General features: G+C 36.9%; 1 protein-coding gene and 1 long non-coding RNA gene across 5 annotated transcripts in view; both read left to right on the top strand.

The window, feature by feature from the left end:
* The window catches only part of LOC123879614 (zinc finger protein 271-like), a 36,710-nt gene extending 18,782 nt beyond the window's left edge, over positions 1-17,928 (top strand). The window contains exons 1-8 of one of the 4 annotated variants that reach the window (XM_045927405.1): positions 11,254-11,351; positions 11,937-12,108; positions 12,571-12,663; positions 13,016-13,150; positions 13,246-13,629; positions 14,746-14,846; positions 16,131-16,174; positions 16,252-17,928. In XM_045927405.1, coding sequence (XP_045783361.1) covers positions 11,272-11,351; positions 11,937-12,108; positions 12,571-12,663; positions 13,016-13,150; positions 13,246-13,629; positions 14,746-14,846; positions 16,131-16,174; positions 16,252-17,900 — 2,658 coding nt within the window. In that variant the 5' untranslated portion in view covers positions 11,254-11,271 and the 3' untranslated portion in view covers positions 17,901-17,928. Of the gene's footprint in view, positions 1-11,032; positions 11,352-11,936; positions 12,109-12,570; positions 12,664-13,015; positions 13,151-13,245; positions 13,630-14,745; positions 14,847-16,130; positions 16,175-16,251 lie in introns of those variants that run through there. The other 3 variants (XM_045927407.1, XM_045927404.1, XM_045927406.1) reach the window with 3 other exon arrangements.
* Positions 775-1,323, top strand: LOC123879628. The gene is made up of 3 exons (XR_006799049.1): positions 775-784; positions 831-833; positions 1,142-1,323. It is a non-coding gene; the product is annotated as an uncharacterized LOC123879628 (long non-coding RNA).
* Positions 17,929-18,737: the final 809 nt, after the last annotated feature.

The following is an 18,737-nucleotide window of genomic DNA, read 5'->3' on the forward strand; positions in this document are numbered from 1 at the left end:
GACAACGAAGTGATCCTACAAGGATTGCTTATTTTCGCCAGAGATACGGAACCTTAATGGAATCCCTCGTGTCCAGTTATTCTTCAATGAGGAACTTTCCAGAAAACGTTCCATAAAAGATTGTTTAGATTGTTTTCTTAGGTCATGTCATTCGGTCTAACCATCGGTATCCAGCTGTCTAACCAGATCTTCATATGCAAGGGTAATCAGAATCCAAAGTTTCGATGTATAGCACAAAGAAATAAAAACGAAAAACTGGCGAATGGCTGACATAGGAATATGTCCATAGACCAAACAGTTACTCAACATATTATATCATTGATTGACATGACCTAAAAACAATCTAAAGGGCGGCGAGCTATGCATTCAGAGACATCTATAATAATTTTATGGAACGTTCGCTGGAAAGTTCCTCATTGTTCGTTAAGGTTACAGGCACAATTTTTTTTTTGTATTTGGCAGAACAGTGACGATGATGGTGAATGTGAGACGTCACAAGTATGCAAGCCTCATACAGCTGTGAGCTCTAGCTCTTCATACTCTTCACTCCTCACTGAGAACAAGTCAGTATACCCACCAGTATCAATAATGTATAGTTCAAGTACCTAACAGTAAGAATACACTCATGCTAGTATCAGAAAGCACTATATACTCGTTCCTTTCTGCCTAACCTGCTAAATCCAATCCTGTATATCCATGCTGGCTAGTGGCTTCCCTTCCCATTACACTCTAGATAAAAATAGCGTTTAGTTCAGAATATTATCGACCCATCGCCACTTCACTAGTGAGCATGGGTCTCCTCTCAGAATGAGGTGTTTAGCCATAGTCAGCACGTTGGCCAAGTGTGGATTGGCAGACTTCAAACACCTTTGAGCGTATATTATGGGGAACTCTCAGGCATGTTGGTCTGCTCACGATGTTTTCCTTCACCATTAAAGCAAGTGCTAAAAACACACACATCTCTGAAAAAATTGAGGTGACCGGGATCAAACCCCCAACTTCCCGAATTAAGGAGGAGATGTCTTGACCACTAAGCTATCGCTGCTTTGTTTTGAAACTCTTAAGTGCCTCGCGGTAAGGGCCTCCTCCAACTCTCGCCAGTGCTTTCGCTCCTGTGCCGGCCTTCTCCAGAATGGACCAGCTGTACCCTCAGTACATGATTTTATTTCTCACCAACATTGACAGTATTTGAGAGTAGAAAAACTTTAGCATTAAAGTAAAAGGGCCCTTGTATTAATGCTCAAGTTTGTACATATATTTACAGTCAGCACTCCAAGCGATAACGTTGCGAAATTATAATCAATGGTATTGAATTTTTGACTTTAAATCTTTAGGACCATTTTACTTTGACGCTATTTTGTATCGAATCTCGAATACTATCAAAATTGTTGAGAAGTAAATTTTATACTGAAGGTACTGTTAGTTTCAACTCGTCCTCCCAACGTCTTTGCTGCTAGCCCTTGTTTCTTTCCCAGTCTCATGGGTACCACTGTATCACTAGGGTACTCCACTTTCCTAGGATGTCAAAGACGCTCTGGATACATTCTGATTATTTCACAGGCAGGCAGGCCCCAGTCCTGCACATTCTGCTCAGACCTTAGGTAAGATACAGCATTATTTATCATTTTACATTTTACATATTTATGAACAAAGAAATGGACAAAATGTTTTGTTTCAGTCAGTCCTCTTGCTGCGACAAGTAACGAAATAAAAGTACCGCCAACTGAAGAAGCCGATACAACCGTCAGTTGCCGATACGAAAGATTAACAGATTGTTTTGTCAAACTATATGATGTTTTTTCTAAGAAAGTTGTACCAAGTGACGAAAAAACTGTTAGTTCGTCTGTAAGTCAAAATATTCAGAATGAAGTCCCTACAGCTGAATACGTTGATCCAGGCAATGAAACAGTAAAAGTAATTGTATCAAAAACTGTACAAAGTAAAGCTGATTGTTTGAAAAATGTTGTCAATGTAAAATCTTCGTCGCAAAATAGTTCACACACTGAAGTAAGCGGGTGTATCTGTGATATTTGTCGAAAAGTGTGTAAACGAAAAAGTAACTTAGTTAAACACATGATGACTCACACTGAAGTAAGACGGATCAATTGCAAGATTTGCCAGTACACATGTAAATGTCAAAGTGTTTTGAAGCAGCATATGAGAACCCACACTGGTGTAAAACCCTTCACGTGTAAGATATGCGATTACAAATGTGCACAAAATAGCGATCTAGTGGCGCACATGAGAACCCACGCTCGTATAAAACCTTTCTCATGTAAGTTGTGTAGTTACAAATGTATAACAAACAGCTATCTTGTGACGCACATGAGAACCCACACTGGTGAAAAGCCATATTCCTGTAAGGTATGCGATTACAAATGTGCACGAAATACCCATCTAGTGACGCATATGAGAACCCACACTGGTATAAAACCTTTCTCATGTGAGTTATGTAGTTACAAATGTGCTCAAAATAGCAATCTAGTGACGCACATGAGAACTCACACTGGTATAAAACCCTTCATGTGTAAAATATGTAATTCAAAATTTGCACAAAATAGCCATCTAGTGACGCACATGCGAACTCACACTGGTGAAAAGCCATATTCCTGTAAGATATGCGATTACAAATGTGCACAAAATAGCACTTTAGTGATGCACATGAGAATCCACACTGATGAAAAGCCACATTCCTGTAAGTTATGCGATTACAAATGTACATCAAATAGTGATCTAGTGAAGCACATGAGAACTCACACTGGTATAAAACCATTCTTGTGTAAGTTATGTAGTTACAAATGTGCACGAAATAGCCATCTAGTGACGCACATGAGAACTCACACTGGTGACAAGCCATATTCCTGTAAGATATGCAATTACAAATTTGGATATAATAGCACTTTAGTGACGCACATGAGAATCCACACTGGTGAAAAGCCATATTCCTGTAAGATATGCGATTACAAATGTTCACAAAATAGCAATCTAGTAAAACACATGAGAACCCACACTGGTATAAAACCTTTCTCATGTAAGTTATGTAGTTACAAATGTGCAAGCAATACCCATCTAGTGAGGCACATGGGAACCCACACGGTGATAAGCCATATTCCTGTAGACCGACTTGAAGCGACGTCCAGTAAACTTGATGGTGTATAGCTAGTGTGCATGACATGTCGACCTGGCCAGTGTAATGAAACATATGAGAACTCACGCTGCTTCAGGTGAAAAGCCTGTATAATGTTCGTGAGCCGCACCGGACCACCCGCCACCGGAGAATGCTCAGGACATAAGGTCTACAACTGACAGTGAGTAGTGTGCGTTGTGTAGTGTATCTTGGAGGATCTGGGTGCCACATCTGCATGGGATGCCCTGACATTAATAAAGACACTTCACTACATACCTGTTCAATCTATCAATCAATTATCTTTATTGCGAATTTGGGTTGGATAGATCTTAATACTTTTGTTAGGTTCTGCCAAATGCTACCTTACGGCATGCAATAATACAATAACACAGTCATGAATACAATCTTGTCATTTCATTATAAATATATAATATTCTTTTTTTTATTACAATTCATTCAACATTAATAAATTCAAAATTATTATTATGATTAATCGTCAGAGAATAGGTAGGCTACTTGCTAGGCCGAACGAGATTGTCCTGGGCTAAACTACTGGTACTATATTCTGACACGCGTAGGAGAAACCGGTTTGAGCTAACATAAACTAGTTTCGTCTTTGGCCTGAAATCGATTTGGCCGGTAAATTACTTTATTTTGGTTTCGTACCCGAAGGGTGCCTATGTAGTAGTAGTTGTACGTAACTTAGTATCCAACCCATCTGTCTGTTAGCGGGTTGTATCTCATGAACCGTAATCGGTAGAGAGTTGAAATTTTCACGGAATGTGTATTTTTGTTGCCGGTGTAATATCTAACAGCAAATAATAAAAATTACAAAATGGCTGCAATGAAAATTAAAAAAAAAATTATAAAAAATAATATGTATTTCTTGTACTTGACACGGAACTCTTCGTGTGCGAGTCCGACTCGCACTTGACCGGTTTTTTATTTTGTACAATTCTTTTTATACTTAAGAGTGTTGAACCGGCATGAGCTATTCTTAAGCCATTTTGCCCCCCTATATTTTATTAAACACTGCATTTATGTAAAACATGTATATACTACTTTGTAGAATATTTCCTGTTTTATTAAATTGACAGACAACATTTTGCAATTTATTCATAGTTTATCTTTTATTGCCTAAAATACCAAAAGACTATTACTGAATTTTGGATTTCGTGTCATCTTTGACGTTCACTACATCAAAAGTTACTTGGTCGATTCTCACAAAGAGATATATTTACCAAAGAAAAGGTCCTGAACTAATAAGATGACAGAACCAAATCTTTCGTTTGGCATTTTTTACATTATAAAAATTCAAACAAAAAAGTCATAATTTCATAAAACTACAGACATATAAAACTGTCATTTAGGTGGGTTATTTTTCTTCATTTATAAATAAAACTAAGTACTCATTAAAGAAGAACATATTTGCAATATAAACAAAAAAAATATTTAAATTTAATTAATATTTGTTTCCAAAAAATAATCTTGAAACACACTACAAAACCGTGCAACAAGCAATAGTAAATTGAACTAGGAAATTAGTATCGGCCGAGGCCTCTCCGAGAACGGACGTAACGCTTGTTTGCTTAGCAATTGTTATCGGATTATTTACGATTTACCTGAAATTGTAGTGCGACTATCACTTCTCAATACTAGGTATTTTTAATACTCGCTATTTTTTCTTAAAGATAGATTAAAACTTTTTGTATATTTTTAAATTGTGTTTATATGATGCTGTAAGGAATTGCATTCCTAAATCCTGGTGATCCCTCGGGATTTTTAAAGGATCATCCGTTTAGATGTTTTTTACGTGGTACAGAAATGCGTTGCATCCCGGGGACGGGCTATTACGGATAGGCTACTTTTGTCCTGGAAAATCAAAAGTTCCCACGGGATTTTTAGAAACCTAAATCCACGCGGGTGAAGCTGCGGGCATCAGCTAGTTAATAAATAAGTATTGCCTCGAGCAAATAGCTGCATTGGTATCTATTGTTCCCTGTCATTGAAAGGGAATAATTTAATTTTCAAAATTTGAAAAAAATTGTAAAACGCGATTTCGGTAGAGAATAGATCAGTGCCTATCAGAGCAGTGGCATTGATCTATATTTAAATAATTTCTAAAAAATAAATTTTTAACTGTTTAAATTTTACATGGGTTTCACATTTATTTCAAGAGCTTTTATAAATATGTAAAACTCAATACTCAAGGTTTCATTATACCGTTTGTGATAAGGAAAACCATGTTTTTAAATAAACTGAAAGTTGAATTTTGTATAATTAGTTATTGACTAGAATTATAATTTTTCAGAATCAAATATTCTTAAAGGCTTATAGTTTTACAGTTATTACCGGCTGACAATGCTATATCCCAATAGCCTTGCTATTTGTCCTAGCCGCTAAATAAAATTTTGATGATTCATCGTCCTTTTATGGCATTAGTGCGGTTTCTTGTATTCCATTATGATTTCTTTTTTTTCATTTGCATAATAGCATTAGTTTATTGTCTTTTACAGCATTAGTACGGTATTTTGTATTTAGATTTTGGTTGTATACATTGTACACTCTACCATAACACCTGAAACAATAGGATAATTACTATCATTTGCACGTGGTCATCCCTCGTAGATCTTTATGATGGTTTTATTTTTAAACTAGCTTTTACCCGCGGCATCACTCGCGTGATTCAAGGTTTTAATAATAATTGAGGTTTGTTACAATATTTTATGCAATGCCTAAGTTATTTTATCATGTGTTTTAGCATGCTATCCTGCGCGAACTATTTGTTTTTTTTGAAAGGAAAAGTAGTCTATAATACTTTTTCCTCGACTATGTCTATGCAAAACAACCGGCCAAGTGCGAGTTACACTCGCGCACTAAGAGTTCCGTACTCGGCTATTTTTTCCAACATTTTGCACGATAAGTCAAAAACTATTATGCATAAAAATAAATAAAAACCTGTTTTAGAATGTACAGGTAAAGTCCTTTCATATGATACCCCACTTGGTATAGTTACCTTAGTTTGAAAATTGAAACATTTTTTTTTAATTCGCAGTTTTCAGATTTATTCCTGTACTTGTGCTGTAAGACCTACCTACCTGCCAAATTTCATGATTCTAGGTCAACGGGAAGTACCCTATAGGTTTCTTGACAGACACGACGGAAAGACAGACAGACAGACAACAAAGTGATCCTATAAGGGTTCCGTTTTTGCTTGAACCCTAAAAAAATGACGTCAATTCATAGCTCTGTTGTGGCGTTATTGAATGACAAATGCGTGAAAAATAGTATGCTTTCCCGCGAGAAGTGTTCATATAATATTTTTCGGGAGAAAAAGTTGCATTTATTACTTACTAGCTGATGCCCGCGACTTCGTTCGCGTGGATGTAGTTTTTTAAAAATTCCGTGGGAACTCTTTGATTTTCCGGGATAAAAAGTAGCCTATATGCTAAACCAGAGTATAATCTATCTCTATTCTAAATTTCAGCCCAATCCGCCTAGTAGTTTTTGCGTGAAGGAGTAACAAAAACACACACACACACACACACACACACACACACACTCACATACAAACTTTCGCCTTTATAATATTAGTGTGATGTGACTAGCTGATACCCGCGAATTCGTTCACTTGGATGTAGGTTTTTTAAAATTCCCGTGGGAATTTTTTGATTTTCCGGGATAAAAAGTAGCCTGTGTGCGAATCCATGGTATAATCTATCTGCATTCTAAATTTCACCCCAATCTGTCCAGTAGTTTTTGCGTGAAGGAGTAACAAACATACACACACACATACAAACTTTCTCCTTTATAATATTAGTGTGATTAGATTCTCAGCTATGTCTTTGCAAAAAAAGCGTCCATCCGTAACTCTGTTGCGGCGTTATTGAATGACGAATGCCTGAACGATAGCATGCTATCCTGCAGGAACTGTTTGGTTTTTAGAGAGAAAAGTAGCTTATTTCACTTTTTAGATTCTTCACTATGTCTGTGCAAAAAATGCCGTCAATCCGTAGCTCTGTTATGGCATTATTGAACGACAAATGCGTGAAAAATAGTATGCTATCCCGCGGGAAGTGTCCATATTTTTAACTGTTTGATTTTTAGAGAGAAAAGTTGCTTATTTCACTTTTTAGATCCTCCACTATGTCAATGCAAAAAATTGACGTTAATAAATAGCTCTGTTGTGGTGTTATTGAACGACAAATATACGAGAAAATAGTATGCTATCCCGTGGGAACTGTTTGTTTTTTCTGGAAAAAGTAGCATATATCACTTGCAAGGTCTTCAACTATGTTTACGCAAAAAAATGCCGTCAATCCGTAGCTCTGTTGCGGCGTTATTGTAGGACAAATGCGTGAAAAATAGCGTGCTGTCCCTTGGGAACTGTTTGTTTATTTTGGAAAAAAAGTATTCTGTATCACTTGTTATGTCTTCAATTATGTCTGTGCAAAAAATGCCGTCAAACCGTAGCTCTGTTGCGGCGTTATTGAACGACAAATGCGTGAAACACAGCGTGCTATCCCGGGGGAACTGTTTGTTTTTCCGGGATAAAAAGTAACCTATGTCCTTTCCCGGAAAATATCCTAAGTTGGTACCAAATTTCATCAAAATCGGTTCAGCGGTTGAGCCGTGAAAGCGTAGCAGACAGACAGACAGACAGACAGACACACTTTCGCATTTATAATATTATAGTATGTAACTAAGAGAGGACTGAGTTTTCGGGAGCTATGTATAGTACGTGACAGGTCGAGATGGCAATCGAGGTATGAGGCGGGGGACGTTCTGCACACCCGCACGTCACCCGCGCTATCCCGCACCGGATTAGCCCAGGGATTGTGTGGGTGTGCAGGGCGTCCTCACTCTGATTGCCATCACAACCTGTCACGTGTTGTGTTGCGTATTTGTTTGTTTATTGGCTCATCGATTCACTTATTTCTGCCAAACTGCACATTAAATTTTGATAAATGAGATCTCTCTTTGGCTTCGCTTTACCATTCCGTGTGTTAGAGGCTATATTGTCATATGTCATAAAATTTTCCGATATGTCATAAAAGAACTTATCATAATCAAAATGAATGTAAGAGATATAACCTACAAAACCCAAAAAGTATATTGAAATTGGTTTACCTACACATGACATGAAAAAGAAATGTATATCGAGAAAAAATAAACTTGAAATAGATGGATCGAGTTTGATATCAAATCATAGCAGTTACTATGAAAATTTCGAATACATGTATATAATAATTTATACATATTCAAATATAAATCAATCATCTGCGGTGAAGTCTTTAAAAGTAGTAGGTGGGTTTTTGTACTTTTAGTTTTGAACTTTATCTTATTTTGTTTTTGTATCCCTACCTTACTCGTGTAGCAATGCACTTATTTTTGATGAATAAATACCTACTCAAGTGTAACATCTGCATTTTTGTACCTGTTAATCCCTTTCATTGTACTGTCCATTGTCTTGTGCTTACGGTAAGTACGATTTAGTACTAACAATAAAATTTGAAAAGATTGTAAAGGACCATAAATAAATAAAAAATGCTCAATGTCTTTATGAGTATTAGCATTGCATTATATTTTTGATAATATTGCAAATTAAATATTTAAGACTGTTTAAATTTTAGACGGATTTCACATTTATTTTAGCCTTTATAAATATATGTGTGAAAATTATTATAGTAGGTGTAACTATTTATACTGTGCATGATAAGGGAACCACATTTTCGTAAATATGTATAAGGAAAGTTGAATTTTGTATAATTTCTTGACTCTCTTATACTTACACAAGTATATAAAAGATTAGTATTAAGTACTGACTACAATTATAAGTTTTATTCACTCGTACTTAATCTATAAAGACAATACACTGTTTTAAAAAACATCATTGTTTTGAAAAAAACGACAAACTAACACCACATACTTAAAAATATTGAAAAAATAATCTGTTTGAAAATCGTCTAGGATCAAAACGGTTTGTTATAAACTAAACTGCGCTGGGTACGTCCGTTCACGGAAACAAACAAAGAACCTCGGGTAAATACCTAAACTTGTGTTCCAAGCTCATGCTTCAACGCTCTTAAAGTTATGTATTCTTTTTATTATATGTGTCATGGAAATTAAAGTATAACAATTGAACCTGTGTATTATTTTTAATATATTCTTTAGGTAGTCCTTACCTAACCTATCCTTGTTTTGTAAAGGTTTGACGAGCTCCCGGTGTAGTGGTAAGCGCTGTGGTTTATTTGGCACGATTACCCACTGGGGTAACTTGGGGATGTAGAGTTGCGAAATTGGCTTCGGTCTGTTCCGGTGGAAGACTGGCCGTGCCTGATTGCAACCCTATCGGCAAAGGCAAACTTAGGTATATCCCTGGCGCAGTAATAAGCACTGGAAATGATACGTGTGTAATAAGTTGGAGGACCCGGGTTTGATTCCCGGCAGAGGCAATATGGGAATTTATAATGTCTAAATTGTCTCAAGTCTGAGCTGGGTGGAGGCTCCGGCCGTGGCTAGTTATCGCACTACCGGCAAAGTCGGGACGTCAAGCGAGTAGCGTTTCGGTGATGCTGATGAAACTGCTGTTACAAGCTTCGATCTTAGACTGCATCATCACTTACCTCCAGGTGAAACAGCACTGAAGTGCCAACTTGTATCAGAATAAAACAAAGGCGTTAAACCAACAACAAACAAAGGCCAATAACATGATATATATGCTATTAACAGAGACATGCTACCTAAACAAGATTGTGCACTGAGACACCAAAAACGAGCCTATTGAGATTAATTGGAGTGTGTCCCTTTCTATTAGGGTGACAACACGATTTGATAATGTAAGACATTTGACGGATTATATGAGAATAGGAGAGAATGAATCATCCTGATAACCCATCGCCGCTCACTACTGAGCACGGGTCTCTTCTCAGAATAATTTCTGCGAAAAAGTACCAGTCATGTTAAGTATGGGTACCTATAATATAGGTAAGTAAAATTATTTTGTATAATCTGGTGCTTTAGGAAGTTCGTAAGCAAGGCATGCTTTTGGGAAAATTGATGGTACAGCGTTTCTTTTTAAAAAAAATTCAGTGCACACGAAGCCGTAGCAAAATCTTCCGCTTTAAAATGCATTCCGCAAACTGCCGAATATTTGGTGATATTTCCTGGAACGACAGCGATCCATTTTTGCCTTAAGTCTTCATTTTTGAGAAATCTATCGATAAACAGAAAAAAACACTTCCATTAAACAATCAAATTATGGTTACCTTACTACTTCTGTATAGTATAGTACAGAATGTTCGCCATATTGTTTTGCTTGACACCCAGTGTTGTCATCCTATTAATTTAAAAAAATATTTATAATACTTTTTAAACTAAATGATATTTTAATGACATTATAAAATAAAGATATCAGTATGAAAATTACTGCGAAAACAAAAGAAAGTAATCTTGTTGTTTGAAATTAAATAAACAATGAATAAGAACTTTGTGAGCCACATCATAATTCGTACCATAGAAAATATTTTTTTATGCTTGCAATCCATTAGACAGTGACACACTCCAATTTATAGACCTCTCGCTCGGCTCGTTTTTCCGCTTAGCATAATTGTATTAGAAATTGGACTTTATGCTAATGCAATAGAATTTATTTTTGCAGGGAATTAAAGCTGAAGTGCACAATCATGTTTAGGTAGCACGTCTCTGGCTATTAATTAATTTACTTACTCTGTGATTTTAGAAATCAAACATATTCTACCGGGTTTAAAAGAGCTAGAACCCAGAGCCGTAAAACCAGTTTTAAAAATCAAACATATTCTCTTAGTGACTATACTCTTTGAATCATATCCTATATGTTATTGGTCTGTGCTCTTTGAATTCTTTGTTAGACTGGTATATAGTGATCTGTGCTTTGTTAGAAAGCAAAAGAGAATATAATCCCTATGTTAGAAAGAAAATTAGTTATTAGGTACATACTAAACTAGTTATTTACTTTACTTATATTTCTGGTCGATGCTTTATTAGGTACCTACTAAGTGCTAAGTTAGTTTACCAGTTGCCTCTCAATCTTATTTTCTGGTCGATGCTCTTCGGCTCCGATGATTTGTTGAGGGTTGTAATTCAAGGCCAAACAAGCATTGAAAATGCGGTGCTGTGTGCCTTTCTGCCAAAATGCTTCGGACAATATATCTAAATCAGAGGCAGAAGGAATTAGTTTTCATGGGTGAGTGTATTTGAGTTAACGCCCTCTTAGTTAAAAGGTCATAACCTTAGCAGAGTTCTCACTTGTCAAACTATTTATTGTCTCAGTCAGTTCAGTTGCTGGTCTGAGCCAGTCTGAACAGGAGTCAACTAGTCAGTACAGATCAGCTAGTGGCGCTGGTGGTCATTGAAACACTGTCCTGCAGCCCACTTGCAGCAAAGCAAGAGCTTTCAAGGAGTTATAAATGTGTGTGTGTGTGTGTGTAGGTCCTTGAAATATAACTGACTAGAAGATGCCCTTAACTTCGCCGCGTTGATTTATGTTTTTAAATATCCAGTGTTAACAGTTTGATTTTTCTATGATTTAAAGTAGCCAATGTTTTTCCCTGGAATGATATCTCAGTTTTGTTAAAATCTGTTTAACAGATGGACCATGAAGATCTAGCAGACAGACTGACAGACTCACTTTCAGATTTATAATATTAGTTTGGAATAGTTACTTATTTGTTGTATAAAATATGAGTATTGAGGTGGTTCTACTGTGTAAAATATAAATCACTATGGTACAGGTTTGTTATGTATACTTAACATGAAAGGTGATTTCCAGTTTCCCCAGTAAAATGCATCTCCGTGCTACTTGGCTCAAAGCTCTCGGCAAACAAGACAATCTACCAGACTCTGCGGTGGTCTGCTCGCAGCATTTTCTAAATGATGACATTTATGAAACAGAAAGTGGTTTAAGGCAAATTCGTACTGGTGCAATTCCTTCCATGGTGCAGGTAACTCATAATGTCGTGTTATGTAGGCTGACTACATCTAAACCCCTCTCATTCTCCTTAGAGAGAGGAGACCTGTGCTCAGTAGTGGGCTGGTGAGGGATAATCATTATGACGATGAACTCACTCAGATCAGATGTGGCTAAAGAAGGAAAACTAAGACATATTGGGTCTGAATTTATCTTTTTAACCCCCAACCCAAAAAGAGGGGTATTATAAGTGTATCTGTGTATCTGTCTGTGGCATTGTAGCTCCTAAACTAATGAACCGATTTTAATTTAGTTTTTTTTTGTTTGAAAGGTGGCTTTATCGAGAGTGTTCTTAGCCTTAGTCCAAGAAATTCGGTTCAGCCGTTTGAAAGTTATCAGCTCTTTTCTAGTTACTGTAACCTTTACTTGTCTACAAAACCTGTTGCAGCATTGTTTGGAATCTGAAGTGTAGAAGTAACTAGTAGTATATTTACAGATTTGCATGATATGCCTTGACACTGACAGCAAGCTGTTGCTAATGAACAAATATAAATTAGATAAAGCATATGAAAAGTTAACAGGACATCCTGTAAGTTTTTTCATATTATTTCTTATTGTTAACTGTTGTTAACCATTGAAAGCATTTCTTAGTCATTGGGTAGAATTCCTGAATGTTCCAGAGAAATGTATGAAATTTAACACTATACCATAGAATTAGTGAATTAATATAAATAAATTGTCTAAATATTTTAGGTTTTCTGTAGAAAATAAGATATACATGCACAGGGTAAAACTACTTATTTTAAAGTTAATTCCCTAAATTCTACCTACCACACTGAACACTGTCAAATGCTTTTGATAAATCTGATACCAGTGCAGTGTAGGAATAAACAAGGATTATTTAAGGAATGTTCAATTATTTTAACTATGTATTGTTTCAGTTGTGTGATCAAGGAAACCTAAAACAAACACTTTGTGTACAATGTGCTCAGAGATTGACTAACTTTAGTAGATTTAGAGAAAAGAGCTTGAGAGCTCGTGCACTGATGATGGACTTAATTAACAAACATGAATTAGTGAGTACTTAATGCATATTATGAACTTATTTGTAATAAACTGTTGTTTATATGTCCTTGTACTGTACACATTGATTTTACTTGTCTCTTTACAGATAACAAGACAACATATCGAAATGTTAAATAGCACGAAACACCAATTAAAGAGTAATATGGTGGTGACAACGCTAGGACCTGACCACTGCAACTTATACATATTAGAACAGCCCTCAGAAGACAAACAAACCGAATTAGAGGAAACAGGCCACCAAGTTCTAGTGAAAACTGAAGGAAGTGATGACCCTATGTCAGTTGATGAGGACACAGGAGTGATAAATGAAGATTACAATATTGCAGACACTGTCAAAGATGTGTTTGTAACTTGTAACGATGAAAACATATCTGATTATAGCATTATGATGGAAGAAAAAGCAATGGATGAAGATCTTTACAAAGCTCTCAAGATGAAACAGGCATACATGCGACATACAAGTGCCGAGGTGAGATAGTACCTACTGCACTGTTAAGAACTTTCATCAACTTGATAAGTTTGTATAATAACTTGTTCATTAGTGAAGGGGAATGAATCTTTGAAGCCAAATTTCTTTAGGCGTGACTTGAGAGGTTGCTTGAGAGTAATTCATATCTTTTTATTGGAAGGAAGTTACGTTCATACAGTACAACCAAATTAATAATGCGCATAGAAATCTTCGTCACTGTTCGGCAACGGTTGTATGATACACATGATATTGACTCCTATTTGTTTATAACAAGGTGCAAAATGCAAGTGCATTGTTTAGGGCTCTTACGATTCAATGATTCGGAATACGACAATTAGGGAAGATCTGCATGCGCATTATTAATTTGGTTGTACTGTACGTCACTTGTGCTGAAAATGGCCACTAATTAGAGGTTTGAGGTTGCCATCTTTTATTGAGGTGGTACCAAATATTTAGTGCCATAAGTTTTAAGACATTGTTACATGCCACATTTTATGATTCTAGGTCAACGGGAAGTACCCTGTAGGTTGTGATTCCCTTGATGTATCTTGACAGATACAACAGACAGACAGACAGACAACGAAGTGATCCTACAAGGATTGCTTATTTTCGCCAGAGATACGGAACCTTAATGGATTCCCTCGCGTCCAGTTATTCTTCAATGAGGAACTTTCCAGTGAATGTTCCATAAAATTATCATAGATGTCTCTGAATGCATAGCTCGCCGTGAAAGGCAGAAAAATACTGTCTGTGCTCTTTAGATTGTTTTTTTAGGTCATGTCAATCGGTCTAACCATCGGTATCCAGCTGTCTAACCAGATCTTCATATGCAAGGGTAATCAGAATCCAAAGTTTCGATGTATAGCACAAAGAAATATAAACGAAAAACTGGCGAACGGCTGACGTAGGAATATGTCCATAGACCAAACAGTTACTCGACATATTATATCATTGATTGACATGACCTAAAAACAATCTAAAGGGCACAGACAGTATTTTTCTGCCTTTCGCGGCGAGCTATGCATTTAGTGACATCGATAATAATTTTATGGAATGTTCACTGGAAAGTTCATTGTGCGTTAAGGTTACAGGCACATTTTTTTTTGTATTTAGCAGAACAGTGACGGTGATGGTGAATGTGAGACGTCACAAGTATGCAAGCCTCATACAGCTGTGAGCTCTAGCTCTTCACACTCTTCACTCCTCACTGAGAACAAGTCAGTATACCCACCAGTATCAATAATGTATAGTTCAAGTACCTAACAGTAAGAATACACTCATGCTAGTATCAGAAAGCACTATATGCTTTTCTTTCTGCCTAACTTGCTATATCCTGTACAGCTACATGCGGGCTAGTGGCTTCCCTTCCCATTACACTCTAGATAAAAATAGCGTTTAGTTCAGAATATTGTCAACCCATCCCCACTTCACTAGTGAGCATGGGTCTCCTCTCAGAATGAGGTGTTTAGCCATAGTCAGCACGTTGGCCAAGTGTGGATTGGCAGACTTCAAACACCTTTGAGCGTATATTATGGGGAACTCTCAGGCATGTTGGTCTGCTCACGATGTTTTCCTTCACCATTAAAGCAAGCTAAAAACACACACATCTCCGAAAAAATTGAGGTGTCCGGGATCAAACCCCCAACTTCCCGAATTAAGGAGGAGACGACCACTAGCAGCGATAGCTGCTTTGTTTTGAAACTCTTAAGTGCCTCGCGGCAAAGGCCTCCTCCAACTCTCGCCAGTGCTTTCGCTCCTGTGCCGGCCTTCTCCAGAATGGACCAGCTGTACCCTCAGTATAAGATTTTACTTTGGACTTCGTCTGCGATGGCGTTTACTGGCGCGCGTGCTGTGCTTGTTTGGAGTGTTTTTTTTTTTTTTTTTTGTTAAGAGTGGCTGGTTTTTGTGTTAGTTGGTGTTTTTTGGTGGTGGAACTGACTGGGAAGCGCTCTAAAGGGGCGCCGCGCGTATGTCGGCGAGCGCCGGCGCAGACGGAGTCCATACTTGTATAAATTCAATAACTTGAAAATATCACAAACTTGACATTGGCTAATCAGAGTAAAGCCAGATTTAAGGAAAAAAAAAAAAAAGATTTTACTTCTCACCAACATTGACAGTATTTGAGAGTCGAAAAACTTTAGCATTAAAGTAAAAGGGCCCTTAATTGCCTTGTATTAATGCTCAAGTTTGTTCATATATTTACAGTCAGCACTCCAAGCGGTAACGTTGCGAAATTATAATCAATGGTACTGAATTTTTGACTTTAAATCTTTAGGACCATTTTACTTTGACACTATTTTGTATCGAATCTTGAATACTATTAAAATTGTTGAGAAGTAAATTTTATACTGAAGGTACTGTTAGTTTCAACTCGTCCTCCCAACGTCTTTGCTGCTAGCCCTTGTTTCTTTCCCCGTCTCATGGGTACCACTGTATCACTAGGGTACTTCACTTTCCTCGGATGTCAAAGACGCTCTGGATACATTCTGATTATTTCACAGGCAGGCAGGCCCCAGCCCTTCTGCACATTCTGCTCAGACCTTGGGTAAGATTCAGCATTATTTATCATTTTACATTTTGAACATTTATAAACAAGGAATGAGACAAAAAGTTTTGTTTCAGTTGCTCCTCTTCCCGCAACAAGTAACGAAATAAAAGCACCGTCAACTGAAGAAGCCGATACAACCGCCAGTTGCCGATATGAAAGATTAACAGATTGTTTTGTCAAACTATATGATATTTTCTCTAAGAAAGTTATACCAAGTGAGGAAAACACTGTTAGGTCGTCTGTAAGTCAAAACATTCAGAATGAAGTCCCTACAACAGAATATGTTGAACCAGGCAATGAAACAGTAAAAGTAATTGTATCAAAAACTGTACAAAGTGAAGCTGATTGTTTGAAAAATGTTGTTAATGTACAATCTTCGTCGCAAAACAGTTCACACACTGAAGTAAGCAGGTTTATCTGTGATATTTGTCGAAAAGTGTGTATACGAAAAAGAAACTTAGTTAAACACATAAAGACTCACACTGAAGTAAGATGGATCAATTGCAAGATGTGCCAGTACACATGTAAATGTCAAAGTGTTTTGAAGCAGCATATGAGAACACACACTGGTATAAAACCCTCCTCGTGTAAGATATGCGATTACAAATGTGCACAAAATAGCGATCTAGTGGCGCACATGAGAACCCACACTGGTGAAAAGCCATATTCCTGTAAGGTATGCGATTACAAATGTGCACAAAATAGCGATCTAGTGGCGCACATGAGAACCCACACTGGTATAAAACCTTTGTCATGTGAGTTATGTAATTACAAATGTGCAAAAAAAAGCAATCTAGTGACGCACATGAGAATCCACACTGGTGAAAAGCCATATTCCTGTAAGGTATGCGATTACAAATGTGCACGAAATGCCCATCTAGTGACGCATATGAGAACCCACACTGGTATAAAACCTTTCTCATGTGAGTTGTGTAGTTACAAATGTGCTCAAAATAGCAATCTAGTGACGCACATGAGAACTCACACTGGTATAAAACCTTTCTTGTGTAAGTTATGTAGTTACAAATGTGCACAAAATAGCAATCTAGTGACGCATATGAGAACACACACTGGTGACAAGCCATACTCCTGTAAGATATGCGATTACAAAGGTGTACAAAATAGCGATCTTGTGGCGCACATGAGAACCCACACTGGTATAAAACCTATCTCATGTGAGTTATGTAGTTACAAATGTGCACAAAATAGCCATCTAGTGACGCACATGAGAACACACACTGGTGACAAGCCATACTCCTGTAACATATGCGATTACAAAGGTGTACAAAATAGCGATCTAGTGGCGCACATGAGAACCCACACTGGTATAAAACCTATCTCATGTGAATTATGTAGTTACAAATGTGCACAAAATAGCCATCTAGTGACGCACATGAGAACACACACTGGTGAAAAGCCATATTCCTGTAAGGTATGCGATTACAAATGTGCACGAAATGCCCATCTAGTGATGCATATGAGAACCCACACTGGTATAAAACCTTTCTTATGTGAGTTATGTAGTTACAAATGTGCTCAAAGTAGCCATCTAGTGGCGCACATGAGAACACACACTGGAATAAAACCTTTCTCATGTCAGTTATGTAGTTACAAATGTGCAAGAAATAACCATCTAGTGAGGCACATGCGAACCCACACGGTGATAAGCCATATTCCTGTAGACCGACTTGAAGCGACGTCCAGTAAACTTGATGGTGTATAGCTAGTGTGCATGACATGTCGACTTGGCCAGCGTAATGAAACATATGAGAACTCACGCTGCTTCAGGTGAAAGCCTGTATAATTTAAAAACAAAATAAAAAAACACCTAATGAGTCTTTAAATATTCCATAGTAGGTAAGTCTAATATAAAATGTTTAAAGATTCATTTTGAAAATGTAGGGTACAATTGTTAGTCTTAATTGTAGTTTTTATTGTTAGTTTTTTTTAAGAATTATTGTACTTTTGGCTTATTGAGTAATTAATTAATTAATTATTATAGATTTTATGCAAAGAATGTCTTAGGTTAAGTTTTACTATTTAGAAGTTTTAGATTAAGCATGTTGAGTTAGCCTGTGAGTATACATTGATAGTGCTAAGTTTATATAAGTCGTCATAATTACTTTTCGTTGTATACCGTTGGCTTCCTATTAAATAAAATAAAAATAAAATATATGTTATTGATTGATTAGTTCACTTACTCTATGAGCTTAGAAATCAACTATGATAATATTCTACCGGGTTTAAAAAGGCTAGAACCCAGAGCCGTAAAACCAGTTTTAAAAATCAAACATATTCTCGACGTAGTATATTATACATTCTCTTTGTATGAGACTTCGTCTGTGTTAGTGTCTGCTGGCGCGCGTGTTGTGCCTTTTTGGAGTGTTTTTTTGTTAGAAGTGGCCGTTTTTTTTTCAGCTGGTGTTTATTGGTGGTGGAACTGACTGGGAAGCGCTCTAAAGGGGCGCCGCGCGTATGTCGGCGGGCGCCGGCACAGACTGAGTCCATACTTAAACATATAGTTGTTGTTTTTGTTTATTTTAGTGGCTTTTTGTTGTGC

Source organism: Maniola jurtina, chromosome 28, assembly GCF_905333055.1.
Source record: "Maniola jurtina chromosome 28, ilManJurt1.1, whole genome shotgun sequence".
Taxonomy (NCBI): domain Eukaryota; kingdom Metazoa; phylum Arthropoda; class Insecta; order Lepidoptera; family Nymphalidae; genus Maniola; species Maniola jurtina.